General features: G+C 46.0%; 1 protein-coding gene across 1 annotated transcript in view; it reads left to right on the top strand.

The window, feature by feature from the left end:
- TRABD2A (TraB domain containing 2A) overlaps nucleotides 1-21519 on the top strand; it is a 54010-nt gene that overhangs the window by 7205 nt on the left and 25286 nt on the right. The window contains exon 2 of the mRNA XM_043603833.1: nucleotides 2306-2866. Within this exon, the coding sequence (XP_043459768.1) occupies nucleotides 2306-2866 (561 nt within the window). The remainder of the gene's footprint in view (nucleotides 1-2305; nucleotides 2867-21519) is intronic.

Here is a 21519-nt window from a genome sequence, read left to right as displayed (position 1 = left end):
CTTTCTCTCATTTCTTCATTCATTTAACAATTACCTGCCTAGTTTGTTTATTCCCATAACCTATGACAAGTACTGTTATCTAACTCCTAAAGATGAAGAAATTGAGGTACAGAGAAATGAAGTGGCTTTTAAATATCTCGGTGGGGTAGCTGAAATAGAAGCAGAATTTAGGCTTCTTTCACCCATTTGTGTGTTTTTAAAAAGGTGGGTGTGGGAGTAGAACTGTAACTTAAATACTTAAAAAAATTCTTGTTAATGTTTATTTATTTTTGAGAGATAGAGAGAGACAGCACAGCAGGGGAGGGGCAGAGAAAGGAAGACAGAGGATCCAAAGTGGGCCCCTCACTGACAGCAGAGAGCTCAATGGGGGGCCTGAACTCACGAACCATGAGATTGTGACTAGAGCCAAAGTTGGATGCCTAACCGACTGAGCCACCCAGGCACCCCGCAATTTAAATACTTAACAAAAAACAAGGTCACAGGCTGGGGACTAGTGAGATATGTTCTGTTTGGCTTGCATGGTGTATAAGAAAATGGAGGTTCCATTTTCCAATTGGAATATTTTATTTAAACTCGGGATTTCTAGTTGCTTTTGAAAAGCCCATTCTGGAGCACCGGGCCTATTCCCATGTGGCTCAGGCTGCTTATAGCCAATCGCCTTTATCCAGAGCTGTGAGCTCATTTGCTACTGATCTTCCCTGCCCCCCGCCCATTATATCACCCCCAGGCCTTGTGTTTACCTGTCCACCTCTGCCTTCTGGGTGGTCAGAAGGTGGCAGGGGAATGGGAGGAGAAGAGGTTGAAGTCTGTGAGAATGGGGAATGGGGCCCCTGCATCAACCAGCTCTCATCTGTCTTAGATTTTGAGATTCTGTGTAACATATCATTTGAAGACAAGTTGCTGTAGCTTCAACAATGAACATACAAATGCAAACACACCTGATCCTCATTGTTTGCAGATTTCACATTTGTGAATTAGGCTACTTTCTAAAATTGATCAATAAACCCAATGCCTGTGGCACTTTCATGGGCAGACCATGTGCCTGATGCACACACTGCCAGCTGAGGTGGAATAAATTGATACAGTGCTCTGTTTCAGCTCTCAAACAAGTAACGAGTGAGTAAGTGTCCTTTTGGTGATCTACTTAATGCTGCATTTTTTTTTTTTTTGCATTTTTGTGGCAATCTCTCTGTTTAAAATAACCAGGCATAGATAGTATCGAGTGTTCCTAAGCACAAGGAGGCTGTGACGTGCCTCAGGGAGAAAATGTATGTGTTAGATGAGCTTCGTTCAGGCATGAGTTGTCATGCTGTTGGCTGTGAGTTCAATGTCAGTGAATCAGCAACATGTATTAAATAAGGTGTTTTTCAACAGAGAACATACAAAACAAGGTTATGCATTTATCTGTTGATGAACATTTTGTGACCAGAGGCTTGTAGGAACCTAACCCTTGGATTTCTCCTAGGAGCAGTGCTTCATTGTTTGGTACTTCAGTGTTTGTGATGACTTTGTAGAACATAACAGTGACAATAACAAAAACTGATCGTGAGCTGAAACTCCACAGTACAGGAGAACATCACACTTACTTAAAAGACTGCTGAAATTAAAGCCTTTTGTAAAGGGAATGTATTCCATTTCTTTTCTGTAAACCCGGAGTTTCACATTTCTGGGTTGCTTGGTTCATGGTTCACTTCATATCTGACCTTACGACTTGAAGTCCTCGAGAGCTGCCCTGTGCCCTTCTTTGTCCAGGGTCTGTTACTAAACAGACACTTCCTAAATGCTTGCTGTTGAAACTGAGCTACTCAGGGGCAAAGGGCACGATGGCTTGGCCTCGGGTGGATGTGTACCACTGCTCAGCCTGGAAAACCACTGGGAGAGAATGGGCAGCCGTGGAGAGCCACTGCTTTTGGGAGTGTTGGATTTGAGATCTGAAGAAGCAGACACAATCAGTCTGCCTGCCCGGGAGGCAACAGTGTCTCCTCAGGTGTCCCCTCATCGGTACCAGCTGTGTCCTCAGAATCCCTTGAGAGTCCCCGCCTTATCTCCTGCCCCGTTTATTGCTAGGGCAAACGTAAAGACTGCTATTGCTTTTTCGACTTTAATCAACACTCTGGGGGGACAAAGGGAAAAGGCTGCATCGAGGACTCCTGCTGCTGGCAGGTGAATCTACCTGGACTCCAAAGTCTAAATCATACTTTGATCATTTTCCTCTCGCAGTGTGACTTGTCTCTCCCGTTCGTTTTCTCCTCTCAGCTTTCTGACTCTACATATCATGACTTAATGGCCTTTCTTTTCCCTTCAGCAGAGTGAATTGAATTCCTTCTTGTGGACCATAAAGCGAGATCCGCCATCTTACTTCTTTGGCACGATCCACGTTCCATACACCCGGGTTTGGGACTTTATCCCGGACAACTCCAAGGAGGCTTTTCAGCAGAGCAGCATTGTGTACTTTGAGCTGGACCTCACGGACCCCTACACTATCTCGGCCCTCACCAGCTGTCAGATGCTGCCGCAGGGCGAGAACCTCCAGGACGTGCTCCCCAGGGACATCTACTGCCGCCTCAAGCGCCACCTAGAGTACGTCAAGCTCATGATGCCCTCGTGGATGACCCCAGACCAGCGTGGCAAGGGGCTCTATGCGGACTACCTCTTCAACGCCATCGCGGGGAACTGGGAGCGGAAGAGGCCCGTCTGGGTGATGCTCATGGTCAACTCCCTGACCGAAGTGGACATTAAGTCCCGTGGGGTGCCTGTCTTAGACCTGTACCTTGCTCAGGAGGCTGAGCGGCTGAGGAAACAGACTGGGGCCGTGGAAAAGGTGGAAGAGCAGTGCCATCCACTGAATGGGCTGAACTTTTCACAGGTAAGACTCTCTTTGCAAGAAGGACTTGGCATTTGATTGTGTGTGAGTTCACTGACTTATAATGTAGGAGATGGTTCAGAAGGACAGTTGATCTGAAACTTGTCTTTGCTCAAGAATGTTATTCAGAGGATTAAAAAATAAGCCATAGAGCCAGTTATATCGTTTGTGTGTGTGTTACTGAGAGAGAAGACGGTTTTTTTTTCTTGTCATCCCCAAAAGTATTGACATACCTTTGTCACTTGTTTTAATTCAGGTCATTCATTAAGAAACTGCTTTGATGGGCATTGAGGAGGGCACTTGTTGGGATGAGCCCTGGGTGTTGTATGTAAGCGACGAATCATGGGAATCTACCCCCAAAATCAAGAGCACACCGTATACACTGTATGCTAGCCAATTTGACAATAAATTATTAAAAAGAAAAAAGAAGCCGCTTTGAGGGGCACCTGGGTGGCTCAGTCGGGTAAGCACCCAACTCTTAATTTCAGCTCAGGCCATGGTCTTTTGATTTGTGAGTTCGAGTCCTGTATGGGGCTCTGCACTCACAGTGTGGAGCCTACTTGGGATTGTCTCTCTCCCTCTCTCTCTGCCCCTCCCCCCTCTCAAAATAAATAAACTTAAAAAAAAACCTATTTTTTTTAAAGTTTATTTTTATTGTGTGTGTGTGTGAGAGAGAGAGAGAGAGAGGAGAGAAAGGGACAGAGAGAGGGAGGGAGAGAGAGAGAGAGAGAGAGAGAATCCCAAGCAGGCTCTGTATTGTCAGTGCAGAGTCTGATGCGGGGCTCAAGCCACCCAAGTGCCCCTAAAAAATCCATCCTTATTTATTTATTTTTTAAAAAGAAGCCGCATTGAGAGTATGTGGACAATGTGAATGTCAGACTGACTATCGCAGGGTATGGCCTGGTTTGAAAATAATACTGGGCATGGCTGTTTTAGGTCACATTGGTCCCTTTGAGATCATTGCTGTCCCTGTTCAGGACCCTCCCCCCAGGGTATTCCTTTTGTAAAGCAGAGTTATATTCCTGTTTTCTGTCGTTTATAGCCCCTCCCTCAGGACATTGGAATTTAGGTTCATATTCAAGAAGTTCTTCATTTCTCATAAGACAAGTAACACTTTATTAAAGTGCCATTGTTTAATCGTTTTGGTGAAATATGTTGTTGATGTTTTATAGCAGATTAGATACTTCTGGGGACAAATGAGAATTTTGCAATATGAAATAAGTATTTTTTACTTTAAAAAATTTTTAATTGAAGTATAGTTGACATATAGTATTACATTAGTTTCAGGTATACAACATAGTGATTCGACAATTATATATATTACTAAATGTTCACCCCAATAAGTATGGTTACCATGTGACCATACAAAGTTGTTACAATATTATTGACCATATTGAAATAAGTATTCTTGTTTTGCAGATATTCTCAGTGGTTGGCCTTGGGATGTTGGTCCTCAGAATAAAAGGACTTAGCAGATCTAGGTCTTAGCAGATCTTGAAATGCTGAACTTGGGTTGTTACTTAAAGAACTTAAGGACATTCAACAGCCTAAAAATAGTGTTCCTGAATTGATAATAAAATTTGTAGGGAATTTAACTTACCTTGCTAAGAGTATATATTAAAAAATACTCAGGTACTAAAATATAGTATTTGTTTGGCACACTGAGATTTATAGACAAGATAAGGGACCAGTAATTGTCTGCATCTATCTCCTGGGGGAGTTTTCTCACATTATTTTGGAAACCCAAGAAGCTGATATTCTAACTTTTTCAATGATTGCATTTATTATTATTTTAAAAGTTTATTTATTTATTTTGGGGGTGCCTGGGTGGCTCCCTTGGTTAAGCATCAGAATTCAGCTCAGGTCATGATCTCCTGGTTGGTGAGTTCGAGCCCCACCTTGGGCTCCATGCTGACAGTGTGAAGCCTGCTTGGGATTCTCACTTTCTCCTCTCTCTCTGCCACTCCCCTTCTCATGCTTTCTTTCCCCTCAAAATAAATAAATAAACAACTTTTAAAAAGTTTATTTATTTATTTATTTATTTATTTATTTATTTTTTTACATTTATTTATTTTTGATAGAGAGAGACAGAGCACAAGTGGGGGAGAGGCAGAGAGAGGAGACACAGAATCCGAAGCAGGCTCCAGGCTCCAAGCTGTCAGCACAGAGCCTGATGTGGGGCTGGAACTCCCAAACCGCGAGATCATGACCTGAGCCGAAGTCGGATGCTTAACTGACTGAGCCACCCAGGAGCCCTATTATTCATTTTGAGAGAGGGAGAGTGTGAGCAGAGGAGGGGCAAAGAACTGCGAGGGAGAGAGAGAGAGACAGAGAGAGAAAGAAAGAGAGAGAGAATCCCAAGCAGGTTCCATGATGTCAGTGGAGAGCCAGACAAGGGGTCAACCTCACCAACCGTGAGATCATGACCTGAGCCGATATCAAAAGTCGGATGCTTAACCAACCAAGCCATCCAGGCGCCCAATGTCTGAACTTAATACAATGTTTTGTAAAAGGATAGTGCTTTGATCTAAAGTCTTATTGATTTTGACCATACAAGTTTGGAATTTATGACCATTTTTGCTTGGGCTTAAGCCCTCTTTCAAACTTCAAACTGGGAGGGGAAAAGGCTTGGCGGTAAATATATATCTGCTTGGCAGATAATATATCTCAAGATACCCTCAAAGGTATCTTTGAGGGAAGGTGTGTAGCACCATCTCTTAAGATAATACATTTAAGAGATATTTTAGGGCCTGTAGTTATATACTAGAGTCATTTTGATTTCATAACACCTTCTTAACGTTCAGGTAGGTATTTAGTATTTATAAACTAATTTTTTTATAAGAACTTAAGGTTAAGCTAGTGAGGTTAAAGTTGTTTAAATTTAGGAGGAAAAATTATGACATTCCTAAAACTTTTTTTTTTTTTTGGTTGGGGGGTGTGTAACTTCCTGTGTTTCATTTATAAACAGTAAAATACAACCTTAGTGAACAGATGAATGACACTTGACATATACCTATATCCACTACTCAGATCGATTTATTGAACATTTCCATCACCCCAGAAAGTTAGTATCAAGTTTTTCCTGCAGCATAACTATACAGAAAAGTGCACATGCTGGATTTTCACAAACACAGTCACGTGCCCAGCACTCAGGGCCAGGGCGGGAAATAGCAGCACTGGCTCCCCTGAAACCCCTTGACCCTGATGTCTACTCCTCCCCCACACACCCCCAACCAGTCCCAGAACCATTGTTCTGAAAGTCCTTGAGCATAAATTAGTTTGACTATTTCAGAATTTCACATACATGGAATTACGCAGTATGCTTCCTTTAGAGGGCTTGGCTTCTTTCGCTTAGCAATACCCTTGTGATTCACCATGTTGGTTGCGGTGTGTAGTTAGTTGTCCATTGTTCATTCTCGCTTCTGTGTGGAATTGAAGATTTCCAGCAGAGGCTTTGGGGTGGAGCCTGCTGGAGTCTCCCTTCTCAGTAAGTCCAGAGAACAGTAAGATCATCTGCATTCAATTTGATAGAAGACGAGCCTAACTCATTCCCTTGTTCCATTTCTTCTGCCCCATTTGAGGAGTGGTTGGTTCCTTCCTCCTTGTTCTCTGTAGCTCTGAAGAAGGACGTTGGTGCCTGACTACAAGGTGAGAACCAGGCCCGCAGGCTCCTGAGCTACCTCTCCAACCAGCTGCCAGGAAGATGCAGAGGAGAGCGGGTCTTCCTTGAGGCCTGGGAGGAGCCCTGTGGGCCTCGGCTTCAGAGCTCCCACCCTCCTCTTGGATTGTAGGGTAGAGGCAGCTGGAGACTGAGGCATGGCTGAGGCTGGAGCGCTGTTCTGTGGGAGAAGCAGTGAACCCAGAGCCAGATGTGCTGGGGTGAGAATTCCTGCACCATCACCAGCATGTGACTTTATGCTGTCCCCTTAACTTCTCTGAACTTTGTTTTCTCATCTTTAAATGGGGATAATAATATTTGCCCTCCCATCCCGTTGTCAGAAGCAAATAAAACAGTAAATTGGAAAATCATAAACACTATACAGATATAGAGGGAGAGAACCAACATGCAATGCCTTCTGTGAGCCAGGCCTCATTGGTAATATTGCATTTAATCTTCAGAACTTTACAGGATGGGTAGTGTCATCCTTGTTTTATAGATGAGAAAACTTGGGGCGCCTGGGTGGCGCAGTCGGTTAAGCGTCCGACTTCAGCCAGGTCACGATCTCGCGGTCCGTGAGTTCGAGCCCCGCGTCAGGCTCTGGGCTGATGGCTCAGAGCCTGGAGTCTGTTTCCGATTCTGTGTCTCCCTCTCTCTCTGCCCCTCCCCCGTTCATGCTCTGTCTCTCTCTGTCCCAAAAATAAATAAACGTTGGAAAAAGAAAAAAAAAAAAAGAAAACTGAAGCTTAGTGGGATTAAGAGACTTGCCCATGATTACATAGCTAACAGATGGAGGAATTTGGGTTTGATTCCAGAAATGTGGAAGGTCACGGTGACTTTGAGTCTCCAACAGGTGTGGTGGTCAGTGTGAGACTCTGGGGTTTGGAGTCGCAGTGGAGGATTCTGGACTTCCATTGTCTAACTCATTAACAACTGGCCACATGAGGCTCACTTTTGAGCACTTGAAATATGGCTGTGACTGAGGAAGTGAATTAAAGTTTAAAAACTGATAATTGATTCAATTATTGTTCTAATAATTGTGTTTGGAACAACTTGGGCATGTGGATCTCCTTTCTCGACTATAAATTTTATGAAAATGAACTACAGATCAAGTGTTTTTGATGAAAATTTAGTGTCCAAATTGAGATGTCAGTTGAGTGGAAGATATGTAACAGATTCTGAAGACTAAGTATGGCTAAAGAATGAATAACTTTTTCTATTGATTACAGGCTGAGATGATACTACTTTGGATGTAAAGTATTTCTTTTTTAATGCAGCTGCTGGAAAATTTAAAATTAGATATGTGGTTCACACTATCTTTCTGTTGGACAGCGTTGATCCAGACTGATTCTGGATGAGTGTGTCTGAGGCTGATCCACTTGGAGGCCATGCTGCCTATGATGGGTCCCGTGGCTGTTCCTTTGCCTGCGTACCTAGTCAGGACTCGACACTGGGGAGCTTCTAAATGCCTATGGCTGCCCCTTCTAGTGTAACTGGCCTGGGGTCAGCTTTTTTCTATTGCCTTGTGATGCTCTGTGTTTTTAGCGTATCAATGAAGACACATACGTACACACGTACCCACGCACATATGCACGTACCTTCTGTTTCTGCACTTTCTATTTTGTTCCATGGATCTGTTTGCTTGTTTCTGTATCAATAACACATTCCTAGTGACTGGATTTAAATATTTGATAATGATGTCACTTTCTTTAATGATTTTTAAAATCATTTCGATTATGATTTTTTAACTTCCAGATCAATATGGGAAGAACTGACATTTTTCCTCATGTTAAGTCAACTAATCCGTGGACATGCTATCCTTTCCATTTATCTGATTATATTTTAATCTTTTCTTACTTTGTAGAATTCTTGATTTAGATTTTGCTCAAGTCATAAGTTTATGCATTATGTTTAATAAAAATTTTGCTGGTGTAAAGACTCTCTTTGCAATATATTTTCTATCTGGTTACTAAGTTTTATATCAGTTTAACTACTGAGTTGAAATCATGTATTCTAACAATGGTAGTTGATCCTCTTGCTTTCATAGTGACCAGAAATAGAATTGATAAATAATTATTTTGTCTCCACCTTTCTGTAGTTGGTCTCGTTTCTTTTTCTTGCCTTGATGTGTTGGTTAGGATACCTAGGACAGCATTAGGTAGTAGTAATAAAAAAGGGCATTCTTTCTTTCTCTGACTTGAAGGAGAATGGCTTTACTATTTCACCATTAAATATGATGCTGGTAGTTGATTAGTCTTTCTGATGTGAATGAAATGTCCTTGGATTTCTGTTTTACTAGAATTTTATCAGAAGCACTTGTTATTAGTGGAAGCAGTTTTTGAGTTTTATTAAGATCTTTTTTTTGTCTGATTTTTTAAAAAATTGAGATGTAATTGACATGTAATAACAGTTTCAGATGTATGACATAATGATTCAATGTTTGTAAGCACTGTGAAATGATCACAATAAGTCTAATTAACATCTGTCATCGTACATAGTTACAAACCTTTTTTTCTTGTGATAAGGACTTTTAAGATCTGTTCTCTTAGCAACCTTCAGTGATGTCTTGATCTTACGGCTTTCTTTGTTCCTCTATCTATAGACTTATCCCTGCCAAGCTGGCCCTAAACTTCAAACACCAGGGTGTGAGTTTACTAGGAGTTATTCTCTTAAGCCACCTGTTCCTATATTCATTTAGTCAACACATCCATTGATTTCCTGCTGAGCATGGTGCCATGTAAAAAGAGTAAGATGTAATCTGGTTGTTGCTTCCCAGAACTTGAGGTCTTTATGATACAGGCGATCAGCTTCTCGAGGCAGGATTCATCACTGTTTTCCTAGGACTTAGCACCATAGCCTGCCCTTAGTAGATGCTTAGTAAGCTTCTGTGTTGAAAATGACCAAAGTCCTCTCTCTGTTCTAGATCCTTTTACTTTTCCTACTTCTCCCCTTTCACCTTTCCCTTACTACCTGATAGCTAATTGTTGCCTTCAGCGATCTGGATTTGGCATAAGGGAAAGGATGCTTCCTTCCTGTCCTTGGATTTGCTCTTGCCATCTCAGGGCAGATGCCTGCTTCCCGTTTCAGTATGGAGTCAGGTTACGATGCCTGTTCTCGTTCACCCAGAGTTTGTGTCTGCTTGGTGTTAGCAGCTGCACTGCCATTCCTTATGTGCAGAAAGCAATTGAACTTGCAGCCGGAGGCTTAGTGATGCAGGGCTCACCTGTGAGTCCTCTCCCTTCCTTCCCAGCTGCAGAGGTGGGTTCACATTAGAGACTTAAAGAATTCCCTAGAGAAATGATCTTTCTAAATCCTATTTCCACAGCCACACACCACCAGGCATCTGTGCACAAGCTGTAGGCATAGGGTGCTGTCTGTCTGCTTCCTTTGAGGGACTGACCAGAACAAATCTGTCTGACCACAGGATTCTTCTGCCCACTTCCCAGTGATGGACTGGATGTCACTGTGGACTGGGGTGGGAATTCGGGACAGCCCCAGTCTTCTCAGCATTGGAGTCTGTCCCTTGGGACCTGGCCACATCTGTGTTTGGGGTCTGAGTCACGGAATCCAAGAGTTAATATGAGCCAAGCCCGTAGGTCTGGGTTTGCCCTCTGCTTCCACATGTAAAGCCTGCATCTTTGAGCTTTTCGTATCCCAACATACTGAAGTTAGTTGGATGTAAAAGTCTGTTGTAAACCCCAGAGTGCTCTTCAGATGATGCGTAATTACCAGCATTCTAATGATCTGAATTGCTGTTGTACAGAATCATTTCTGTTACTGTTTACTCTTGCCAATAGATGGCACTAACATATTTCATATTTGCCTTTTCACCTGTCACTTCTGCTGTCCCTTTCAGCAATAGGTGTCACTGCTGGTTTTTGCCCTGTACCCCTAGGACCCTAACAACTCGCTTTGCTAAAAAGCCTTTCTTCCCTCCCGCCCCTCCCCCCCAAAAAAGTGAAACCTTAAACAATGGTTTGGGCCCAGTGGTTTTTCGAGTCTTATGAAAAAGTGCATTTCTTGAGTCACAGTTTTGGGGTGTTGGGAAGATGGGGATTTTTCTTCTTTGGAGCAGGTTCTCTTTAGGTGGATCAGTTACAGGGTGCCTGGATGGCTCAGTTGGTTAATCATCTGACTCTTGATTTCAGCCCAGGTCATGATCTCACAGTTGTAAGATCGAGCCCCCAATTGGGCTCTGTGCTGGGTGTAGAGCCTGCTTAAGATTCTCTCTCTCTCTCTCTCTCTCTCTCTCTCTCAAAAAAAAAAAAAAATACATGGATCAGTTACCTAATAGAAGAAACCATGGCTCTAGGATGGGGCTCTGTCCCAGGCAGGGCAGAGTGATGGAGGCAGCCCCTGGCAGGGCAGATTTCTAGAAAGATGCCATCCATGTGTCTCCATCTCAGGCTATTAAGGGCCAGGTGGATGTAGAGAGGTATGAGCTGGGGAGGCGCTTCCTGGTCTGAGAAAGCCTCCTGAGGATGTAGGGTCAATATTCCTTAGGAGGGTGTGGACCCGCCAGGGCTAGGATAGCCCAATCCTAGGAAAGCCTGGGGATACCTTGTTTTGTACTTTGTAGGCCTCTCCACAGGTCTGTGTGCCCAGAGGCCACGGCAAGAGTGCCATGGTGCATCAGCAAGCAGAGGCCTCGCTGGGGTCACTTTCCTGTTGGAATAAACCTGGTGTAGGGGCAGGGGTCTTGTAGAGACTAGGCAGGGCTGGCCTGGGCTCCCCAGTTTCCTGTTTTCTCCCCCTAAGTACTAACCAAGCCCAACCCTGCTTAGCTTCTGAGATCAGATGAGATCGGGTGTCTTCAGGGTGGTATGGCTGTAGACTCTGGTTTTCTAACCCAGTTCCGCTGAGTGCTAACACCTGCCAGATTCACAGGTCTGATTTGCTGAGGGAATTCCTGCTCCCTAGTCGTAAACCGCAATAAAAGCAGATGGTCTCATCTTTGAAACTGATCATGATAATGATGGGTGACTTTCCTGCATTTTCCATAATCGAAATGGAATGTGCTTGGACTGGCATGTTGGAGGGGCTCATGAGTGGTTATAGGATAATAGGTGGGCTACTGCTGAACATGTCAGTGAAGCCAATGTGAGGCAGTGAACTTGTAGATACCGTGGCCAAAATGGGATACAACATGAGTGTATGCTAATTACTTTAAAAATTAAATACAGCCTTTCTGTGTCAAGACCAGCATGTTAAATTCACATTATGTCCAGTCTTTTGTGCTTGTGAGATAAATCAGTCTTTTGCTTTTTTACATTCTTTTCCCAATTCTGCTCTGTAATATTTTCATGTTCTTATGCATAGCTGGGTGAAGTGCTGTAGTTGCTGTAAATGCCCTAGGAGCCTGTGACATCTAGTCCCTGAGTCACCCTTGTGCCTGCTTGCACACAGGGCATCAGCATAGCCATTGTGACGGGCATGGTCTTCAAACATTTGAAGTCCAGGCTGGGCCATTAGCTCTCCCGGGCGGGGATCTTCCATGGCATTTCTTCACCTTGGCCATTTACTGGCCATTTAGTAAAGTCTCCCTTTACTTCCTTATTTCTGGACCAGGAATAGGAAATTGAATCAACTGTGTACCTTATGGCTGGCTGTGATTTTCACAAACTTCCAGATGCAGTTTCCACCTGGGAGCAGGCCTGCTCAGGATTTGAGTCTTTTTTTTTTTTGTTTTTTTTTTGGGACACACTTCTTTCAGCACTCAGCATACTCAGTGTGGGTTGGGCACTGTGTTTCTTATTTTAGGGACCCAGAGACAAAGCTGGTGGTGATCCTGCCATGCCCCGGCTCTGGGCTGCTTCTCTAAAGTCCAAAGTGAACTTTAGAAAAATTAGGTATTTTTGTACATTTGCATGGATACCGCATGTGCTCCTGGGGTTCTGGCCTCAGCCGGCTCTGACCCTGCTCTGCTGCCTTTGGAGTCCTAAGAGAAGCACTTCAAGGGATGCTGCAGCCTTATTTTGGCCCCCTGTCCCTGCCTCCTGCCTGGGAGCAGGGAACCCCTTTGACACCCAAGCAGCAAGTTCTTCCGTGGTGGATCAGCTCCAGGATACCCCTAGACTCTAGGAATGACCCCCAGCATGCCACTCAGAGAGTGTGAACCCTGTCCCTCCTCCAGAGTCCACCTCCCAACAGGGCTGGGTCAGGCAGTCTACCCTGCTTGGAGGAGATGGGGGAAGGAGGAGGGGAAGGAGCTGGGTGGAACTGGACAAACTCTTCCCCGGGACGATCCAAGGAGCCAGTCGAAGTCTCAGTATGATGAGGTACTCTGTGACCCAGCGATGGAGCGAGGCTGCCCTGGACTCTGGAGGTGGACGTTGGTGGCATCGTGTAATGCCACACCTTGGACACTATGGCACTTCTCTGCTTTTCCTATATCCCTCCTGCCACGTTTTGTGCTGTCCTTCCTCCCCACACTCTTCCATGAGGCCCTTCCTTTCTATTCATGGTCAGTCAGGCCTTGAAAGGGACCGAGTGGGGCTTTGGTGGCAGCCTCAGCAAAGGCTGTGGAATCATAAAACGTGGATGACCACACGAGAGAGCTGAGGGGTCTCATTACCCCATCCCTGCGTCCTCTGCATGTACCCTGGTATGTTGGGGGCCCCACTGAAGTCCCAGACAGCACAGAGTGTCCCCAGACCTGTCCCTTCCCTGAGAAGTCAGTCAGCAGCACCCCACGAGGGTATTCTCTTCAGTGATAAGCAACCTTGCCTACCCAACATACCTGCCAAGAGCAGAGGCTCACCTGGAAGGGAGTAGGGAGGCAGGGGCATGGGGCAGAAACGAGTCTGCAGTATCCCTTGAAGTATTAGAGTATCATTGACTATATTCCTTATGCTGTGCCCTTCATCCCCAATGACTTATTCATTTCATAATCGGAAGCCTGTATCTCCCATTCCCCTTCACCCATTTTGTACATCTTCCCCTCACACCTTTCCTCTGGCAACCATCAGTTTGTTTTCTGTTAGATGTCCTGGCTCTTGGTAGGTAACCACCTAAAAAATGAACACACTGTGTCGTACAAATAGGACTTAGCTGTGAGGCAGGCAGGTCACTAGGGCTACCTGTTCCTACTACTCATGTAGCATGTTCAGGCCAAACTAGTGGCTCTCAGAGTGGGGCCCTGGGCCAGTAGCACCGGCATCATTAGGAACTTGTCGGTAATGCAACATTTCGGGCCCCATCCCAGATTTCTGAACTGGAAACTCTGGGGCTGAGGCTCAGCAATCTGTGGTCTAACCAGCCCTTCAGGCGATTCCGATCCACACTCAAGTTTGAGAACCTCCGTTTCTGTTCTTGGTCACCATTCTGGTCTGTATTCTTGAATCGCCTCTGGAAGTTACCTCAGGTTGCAGAAGACTCCTTTTCTCCTGAGGTAACTGGGCAATTGCTCATTTGCTACCTTGTGGCAGCTGTTGAATGATCAGGTTTATGGTGATTTAATTTTTACAGTGGTATTTAGCTTTCCATGTGTTTATCTCATGTCCTGAACTCGCACAGAAACTCCTAGAGAGCAAGGATCTTGATTTACCTTTTTTAAAATATATATTTATTTATTGATTTGAGAGAGCACAAGTTGGGGAGGGGCAGAGAGAGGGAGAGAGAGAGAATCCCAAGGAGAATCTGCACTGTTAGCATAGAACCCGACACGGGGCTTGATCTCACGAACCACGAGATCATGACTTGAACCGAAACCAAGAGTTGGACACTTAACTGGCTGAGCCACCCAGGTGCCCACGGCTTACCTTTTTTAAATGAGTCTAGCTCAGCGTCTTCCAGTGACAGTTGCTAATCACTGGCTGCTCCTTGAAGGCTGCTGTTTTCTCATCACTCCAGCAGGCCAGACTGCCTGAAGCAGGTGAGCCTTGGCATTAACTCTGCTGCTTGTCTCCATCTTTACCCTGACTTTACCCCCTTTGTTCATCCTCCCAGAGTAACTTCCTTCCTGCCACCTGGGCAGGGATGCTGGTCACATAGTAATGGCAGTGTGCCTCTCCCAGATCCCCCGTGAGTGAGTGAGAAGAAGTGCAGGTTAAATACACCTCATGAGGGCCGCGTGGGCGTGTGTTTCTAGGCTGTGGGGTGTCCTAGAGGGCCTCCCCTTCCTTTCAAGAGGGGTTTCCAATTCTGTGGTGAGGTTTTATAGCTTCTCTCCAGACCAGTCTTGAACTTTAGGGAGAACCGTAGAGATTGAAGAGCTTAAAGATGAAGGTGCCCTCCCGGCCCTCAGTTGCTGGCCGCCGAAGTGGGCCCACTGCAGGTGGCGTGGTTTCTGGACATGGCCTTGGCTAGAGGAGACTGGCCTTTCTCCTCCCCTCTCTGGGGCCATTGTGGTGAAATGGTCACCAAGGAATGTGATTGATGTGACTGATTATTTGCTAAATGTTATCCAGGCGACTTTGATATTGAGCTGGATTTTTCAAGGGGAGGCGAGGATTCAGACAGGCAGCGGAAAAAGGGAGATGTTTCAAATGGGCCAACGGTGCAGACAAACCTGGGGAAAAGCAGGCTGTGTTGGCCCGGTGGTGGCAGGGTGGGCGGGCTCCGTGCGCATTTGTGTAGGGATGGGACGGAAGGCGAGGCCGCAGAGGGTTTGCGTGTGAGGCTGGGAAACCTCCGTGTACACTGAGGGGTTGTGAGGAGGAGGTGGGAGCACCAAGAGGAGTGTCACAGGTCAGCGCATCTGGCAGCTGAGTGTGGGCTGGAGAGGGCCGCGACCCCCGTCACTACTGCCGGGTGTTAGAATTAGCCTCTTGGCTCAGAGCTTCAGCCGTGTTGGTCCGGGGCCCTGGGCCTTCAAGAGGAAGACACTGTGAGGCTGGGAACTGTGGTCTCTATGGACTAGAGTTTGCTCTACAAGGGAAAACTGACATGGAGCTGGTAATGGATACTGGAAAAAATACAAAATAAGAGAACGTCCAGGAGCAGGCCAGACTCTAGAAATAATACGGCCTGTAGCCATTTAGATGAAGTGCTTACCACTTATGCCTAATTAGCCTCAGTAACAGTTCTGAGTGTGGTTAAGTGGGTGCAGTTAGCTTTATTATGCCTTTAGTTGGGTTCTTCATCTGATTCTTCTTGAAGCTTGTTTGTTTTGTCAGAACTTAAAACAAATTTTTTTTAATGTTTATTCATTTTGGAGAGACAGAGCACCAGTAGTGGAGGGGCAGAAGAGAGGGAGACACAGAATCCGAAGCAGTCTCCAGGCTCTGAGCTGTCAGCACAGTCTGATGTGTGGCTCAAACTCTGACCGGCAAGATCACGACCTGAGCCGAAGTCGGATGCTTAACCGACTGAGCCATCCAGGTGCCCCTGTTTTGTCTGAACTTTAAAACACATAAAGGAAAATTAACTTTCAGGGCAATAGAAGTGAAAAAATGGAGATTTCTAGGGCGGGGCTGAGATAGTCTGGAAGTGCTTAGCAGAGGTGGTAACTTTCATTAGGCCTTGGAGACCAGAGGTTGGTATTTGTTCTTATTGTGACCTCAGCATTGTGTGGGATTTGGGGGAAGGAGGTATAGGAATTGGCTTGGGCTGCCATCTCAGAATACCACACACAGGGAAACTTAAACAGAAGAAATTTATTTTCTCGCAGTTCTGGAGGGCCAACGTACCAAATCAAGGTGCTGCCCCAGCTGGTTTCCGGTGAAGCCCCTCTCAGCTTGCAGATGGTCTCCTTCTTGCTGTGTTCTCACATGGCCTTTTCTGTGTGTGGGGAGGTGGGTGTGTGGGGTGTGGTTGGGGAATTGCTCTGGTGTCTCTTCCTGTTCTTATAAGGACTCCAGCCCTATCAGATCAGGGTCCTACCCTAATGGCCTCACTGAACGCTAATTACCTCCTTAGAGGACCTGTCTCCAAATACAGGCACATTGGGGGTCAGGGCTTCATCACGTGAATTCGGGGGTTGGTGGGTGGGTCACACGGTTCAGTTGTAACAGGTGGCCCGTGTTGCTTAGTCAGCCATCTGGCGTCAGGGCAGGATGTGGACTGGGTGGAAAGGAGAGAGCGATCAGGAGACCTGACCAAGGATGGGAGGAGGGAAGAGGCGTGGAGGACGTTGAGAGGGTGGCCGCCAGAGAAGAGAGGGAGGGCCTGGTCGACCTGGTGCATTCTTTCAGGTCTCTCCATGTTCTCTCCTGGTATTCAGGAGCCAGCATCATTTACAAAAGGATGCTTCTTCAGGCTGGAGTGTCACTGAAGTTCAGTTTCTTTTGTCCTCATGCTTGAGTCCTTTTGCTGCAAAGAGCTCACATCCAAGTTCTTAGAATCACTTGCCCCCCTGGAAAGCAGACTTCAATGTCCAAAGAAGTGTGTGGAGGCTTTACCTCCTACGTCAGGCAGCATCTATTAACATTGACAGGAAAAGGAGCAGGATTTCTCACCATCTTCCTTTGAGGGACCAGTCTAGTCTATTCCATGGGAATAGTCCCCTTTCAGATAAAGAAGGAGGAGTTTTACGGAGTGGCTGGGAAGGGAGAAAATAAATGAGCTTGAGGAGGGTGTCCCCACTGCCTCCATACCCAGGTGAGGTGAGAGAGGCAAGGACCAGAAATCCTCAAGGGGGCTCGAAACAATATCGGGGCGGAATGTTCTGAGGACAAGGAAGACCTTCCCCTACTGCTCTCCAACTATACTTCAAGGAGCTGAATGGCTCTCAAAAGTGAGCTAAGAGAAAAGACACAACAACCCACCGCCCCAGAAGGTGAGGCCTGGGCCTGAACAGATGCGAGCCCCTTTGTTCGCAGAGCTGGGAGGCTGGTGGGGTGGTGCGGGGCTAATGTGAGCCGCATAATGGGCGGTGCCTTTCATATGCAGAGCAGCCCTTTGATCTGAGGGGGATGAAAGTGCTGAAAAGTGGAGAGGCTCTATGGGGGGCCTTTGTCTTTGACAATAAAGGCATCTGCCGGACTCGAACCCCCTCGCTCGCTCCTTCAGCCCATGGGCTCCCGCAACAATGCCTCAACTGGGACCTGGGTCTCCCCACAGCTGAAGAAGTCTCAGGAAAGAGAAAGAAGCATGCTGCAAATGTTGGACAGGGAGCTTAATCGATTCTTTCCACAGCCCAGAAAGAAAGGAGAGAGAAGAACTGTAGGGACGCAAGGGGAGAGTGGAAGGGAAGATGTGGGGGGGGGGGGTAGACCTGGGGGGAAGAAGGGGCGGGTGGGAAGGAAGGGTGGCATTTGAACACTGGAGCAAACTCTCTGGTAATAAGCTTGTTACTTTTCCGAAGACAGTGCAGATGGGGTGAGTATGTGTCACTGGAGGGTTGGAGAGGAGTATTCGGCTAATAAGACATGTTTTGGGGGTCAACTGACACTTAAAAAAAAAAAGACAGTATAAGGCAAGCCCTAATATGAAAGCAGACATCCATTCAGATGTTTCCAGAGGGGAAAAGAAAGTCCTTTTAATTCTGTACACTGTCAGAAACTCTATGCTAATTGGAGTTTTACTAGAATTGTAATAATTTCCAATAGTTCTTTCTTTCTTGCTGTCTCTTACTCTTCTTGAAATCTTAACCAAGATTCAAAACAAAGCACTTGGCATTTGGCCTAGAGATGTTCTGCTTGTGGATGGTTTTTGAGCCTATTCTGTGGGTAGATGTACTCCTTGGAAGTAAGCCTGATGGTTCAGCCAGGGCTATATCATGGAGTCGGATGTTCACCCAGGCGTCATGGGAATGGCTTGGGAGGGAGTGGATAGGCATGTCCTGTATAGGGCTGTCCCTTCACGGACTGTGGCTTTGGGTAGGGGTTTGGGAGAGGAGGGAGCGTGGTGATTTTGGCATCTCTCGTATGCCTAGCTCTCTGCTATTTCAGAAGAATCTGAAGGGTCTGAAATGGGAGTATGGTTTTGTGGATGTTTTCCTCCTGAGGTGGAAATTGACCCGATATAGTGATCTCTGAGTGAAGGGTATTGATTAACAGACACAGAGGGTGACTTTGAGGCTGTCTCTGAATCTTTTTACCTGAGTGGCACTGTTATAACCAGGATAGGGCATCCAGGAGAAGTGAGTACTTAGAGGAGGGTACTGTTCTTTCTTAGAGGTGCATGGGTCCTAATCAGCTGGGCCTTGCTTTGGAAGAAGTAGGCTTTAGACACCTTGGAGAGGTCAAGGCTGGTCTTGCTGCCCATCCTGCTGTTCTATCCAGCTTCTTACTGGAAAGAGCATAAACTTTGGAGGCTATGAATCTGGGTTTGAATCCTGGCTCCCTCATTTCTTCTCTTTTTGACATGGGGCAAGATACTGAACCTTTCTGAATCCATTTCCTCCTCTGTAAAGAACCTTTGTAAAGGACCCAGTGCATAATAGACATTTGATGGAAGCTGGTGGTGACCTTTGCTCATGCCACTCTAAGTGGTTGGGCTTATCACTACCTACTCAATATGCCCTAATACCCCATCCCTGTTGCACATCTTTACACCCTCGGTTCCTCTTGCCTTGTTCCATTTCTTCATTCCTAGGCATTCTTTTCAAACTAGCAGGAAAAACCAGGACAACCTTGGGGTTGAATTTTCTTTCTTTCTTTCTTTTTAACGTTTATTTATTTTTGAGACAGAGAGAGACAGAGCATGAACAGGGGAGGGGCAGAGAGAGAGGGAGACACAGAATCTGAAACAGGCTCCAGGCTCTGAGCTGTCAGCACAGAGCCCGACGCGGGGCTCGAACTCAAGGACTGTGAGATCATGACCTGAGCCGAAGTCGGACGCTTAACTGACCAAGCCACCCAGGCGCCCCTGAATTTTATTTCTGAATCCAGTAGTTTGCCACCTTACTTGCCTTTACTCCAAGTGTCCATCTTGGAGTGATTGGTTCAGGAGCCAGTCTTGTCAGTGATTGTCTCAGGATCTGGTTTTAAGCCAATCAGCATGCAGAATTCCTCTGGCTATTCTCATTGGTGTAGGTGTGGGCATGTGTCCTAAGTTGGTGCAAATCAATGGAAGAGACAGAGAGAGAGGTTAGAACAGAGGTTTTCATTTGCCCTGGGTAGGCTTGAGTTTTCTAGTTATAAGGGTGTCCAAAAATAAAGCAGTTACATAGATCAGGATAGCCCTGAACTTACCATGCTCCTCTGCTTTGGCCTTTCTGCTGGTGTGAGAGTCTGTTTCCCTTTGGTTTAAACGAACTTAGGCTCTGTTCATCCTGATTCTCACTGTCCCTGTGACTGCTCCATATAAACCCATTCCTTATCCGAAGTCACCATTTTTCTTTATCAAATACGTATTCTAAACAATGTAGTATTTGGTCTTGCTTTCGAATTATTCTATAATGGAACTGGATTATGTACATTCTTCTGTGTCTTGCTGGTTAAGTAAAATTGTGTGATATTCACTCACACTAATGTGTATGGCCATGATTCATTTTCATGGTTGTGTGGCATCTACCGCAATTTTTTAGTTCTCTTCTTGATGGACATTTGGGCTGTTTCCAGGGTTTTGCTGTTTCAAATTATTTTGCTATAAACATCATCATAGTACTCTCCTAGAATACATATGTGAGAGCTTCCTTCCCATATGCTATGGTTTTCCTTTTTATTTAATTGAACTGTAGTCAGGAATGCTGGGATGACTCTCTAGGGACACTTTTCTGAGCCTCGGTCTTCCTGCTTTGACTCCTCTTTAACCCACTTCAAAGGCTACTGTCTCCTTGGTCTCAGGAATTAGGTACCCGTGATCTCCAGCCACTTTCCACCTTCTGCTGGCTCCACAATGATCCCCTCACTGCTCCCTAGCACAGTCTTAGACATGCTCTACCCTTCTACCAAGAGAGGAGACCACCGTTTTTGGTAGTAGGACAGGCTTCTTCAAATTCTTTGAGAGCCAACCCAGCTGTGTCTCTCATGTGGAGAACCTGAACTAGCCATAGATTGGCTCCTCCTGTTTGTAAGATGCCCTAGATCCTTCCTAGTGGGGCTGTGGTGAGGGCAGGAGCTGGGGCTGTCGCCCCCTACTAGTTTGTAGGGCTACCCTAACAAAGTACGACATACTGGTGGCTTAAACCAACAGAAATGTATTCTTCAATAGTTATGGAGACTAGAGGTCTTAAGTCAAGGTGTCAGCAGGGCCGTGCTCCCTCTGAAAGGCCTGGAGGAGAATCCTTCCTCGCCTCATCCAGGTTCTAGTAGTTGCTGGCAATTTTGGCATTTCTTGGCTTATGGATGCATCACTCCAATCTCTACCTGTGTCGGTCATCACATGGCTGTTTTCTCACTGTGTGCCTCCACGGTATCTTCTCTCTGTGCGTGTCTCGTCAGTGTCCAGATTTCCCCTTCGTGTAAGGATACCATTCGGATTAGGACCCACCCTAAAAACCTCATCTTAGCTTGATTACATCTGCAAAGACCCTATTTCCAAATCAGGTGAATCACATTCACAGGTAACAGGGATTAGGATGAGCTTGTCTTTTTGGGGGAACAAAATTCAACCCACAACATCCTCTTTTTACCTTTTCTGTTGCATCTATAGCTGGCTAAGGAGTGACTTTTGGATTGACTTTTCTTGCCTGACCTGTGGGGGCTTTCGCTTATCGTGTGGTGATGGGAACTCCTTCTGCCAGGAGCTCTATCCTCTGTTTTCCTTCTTTCTTTCTGCGCTTCAGCATGAACCTGGGAAACTCTGGCTTCCATCCCAGTCACTCATGGAGTCTTCACTGTGCCCAAATGAGATGATCACTGGACATTAGCTGTTTGTACATTGGGCTTACTGGTTGTCTTTGCAGTGGCCACATTCCTGCTGCCCTCTGGGGAGAGACTGGCTTCTGGTGACATGCTGGAAGCACCCTCCTGGGACAAGCTTGCAGTACTCTCCTCCTCCATCTTGTTCATACTCCCTGAGGACATGTTGTGTCCCACAACCCCCTGGTCATGCCAACTGTGCCTCTTCCTGGACCCTTGCTGGCTGTTCCTGTCATGCTCCATCTGTCTGTCCTGGGCTTATAGACTTGGTTGCTGCCACACTCACAGCTCTTGCTGCAATCCTGTGGCTG

This window comes from Prionailurus bengalensis, chromosome A3 (genome assembly GCF_016509475.1).
Source record: "Prionailurus bengalensis isolate Pbe53 chromosome A3, Fcat_Pben_1.1_paternal_pri, whole genome shotgun sequence".
In the NCBI taxonomy this organism is placed as follows: Eukaryota; Metazoa; Chordata; class Mammalia; order Carnivora; family Felidae; genus Prionailurus; species Prionailurus bengalensis.
This window is presented reverse-complemented; position numbering and strand designations above follow the sequence as displayed.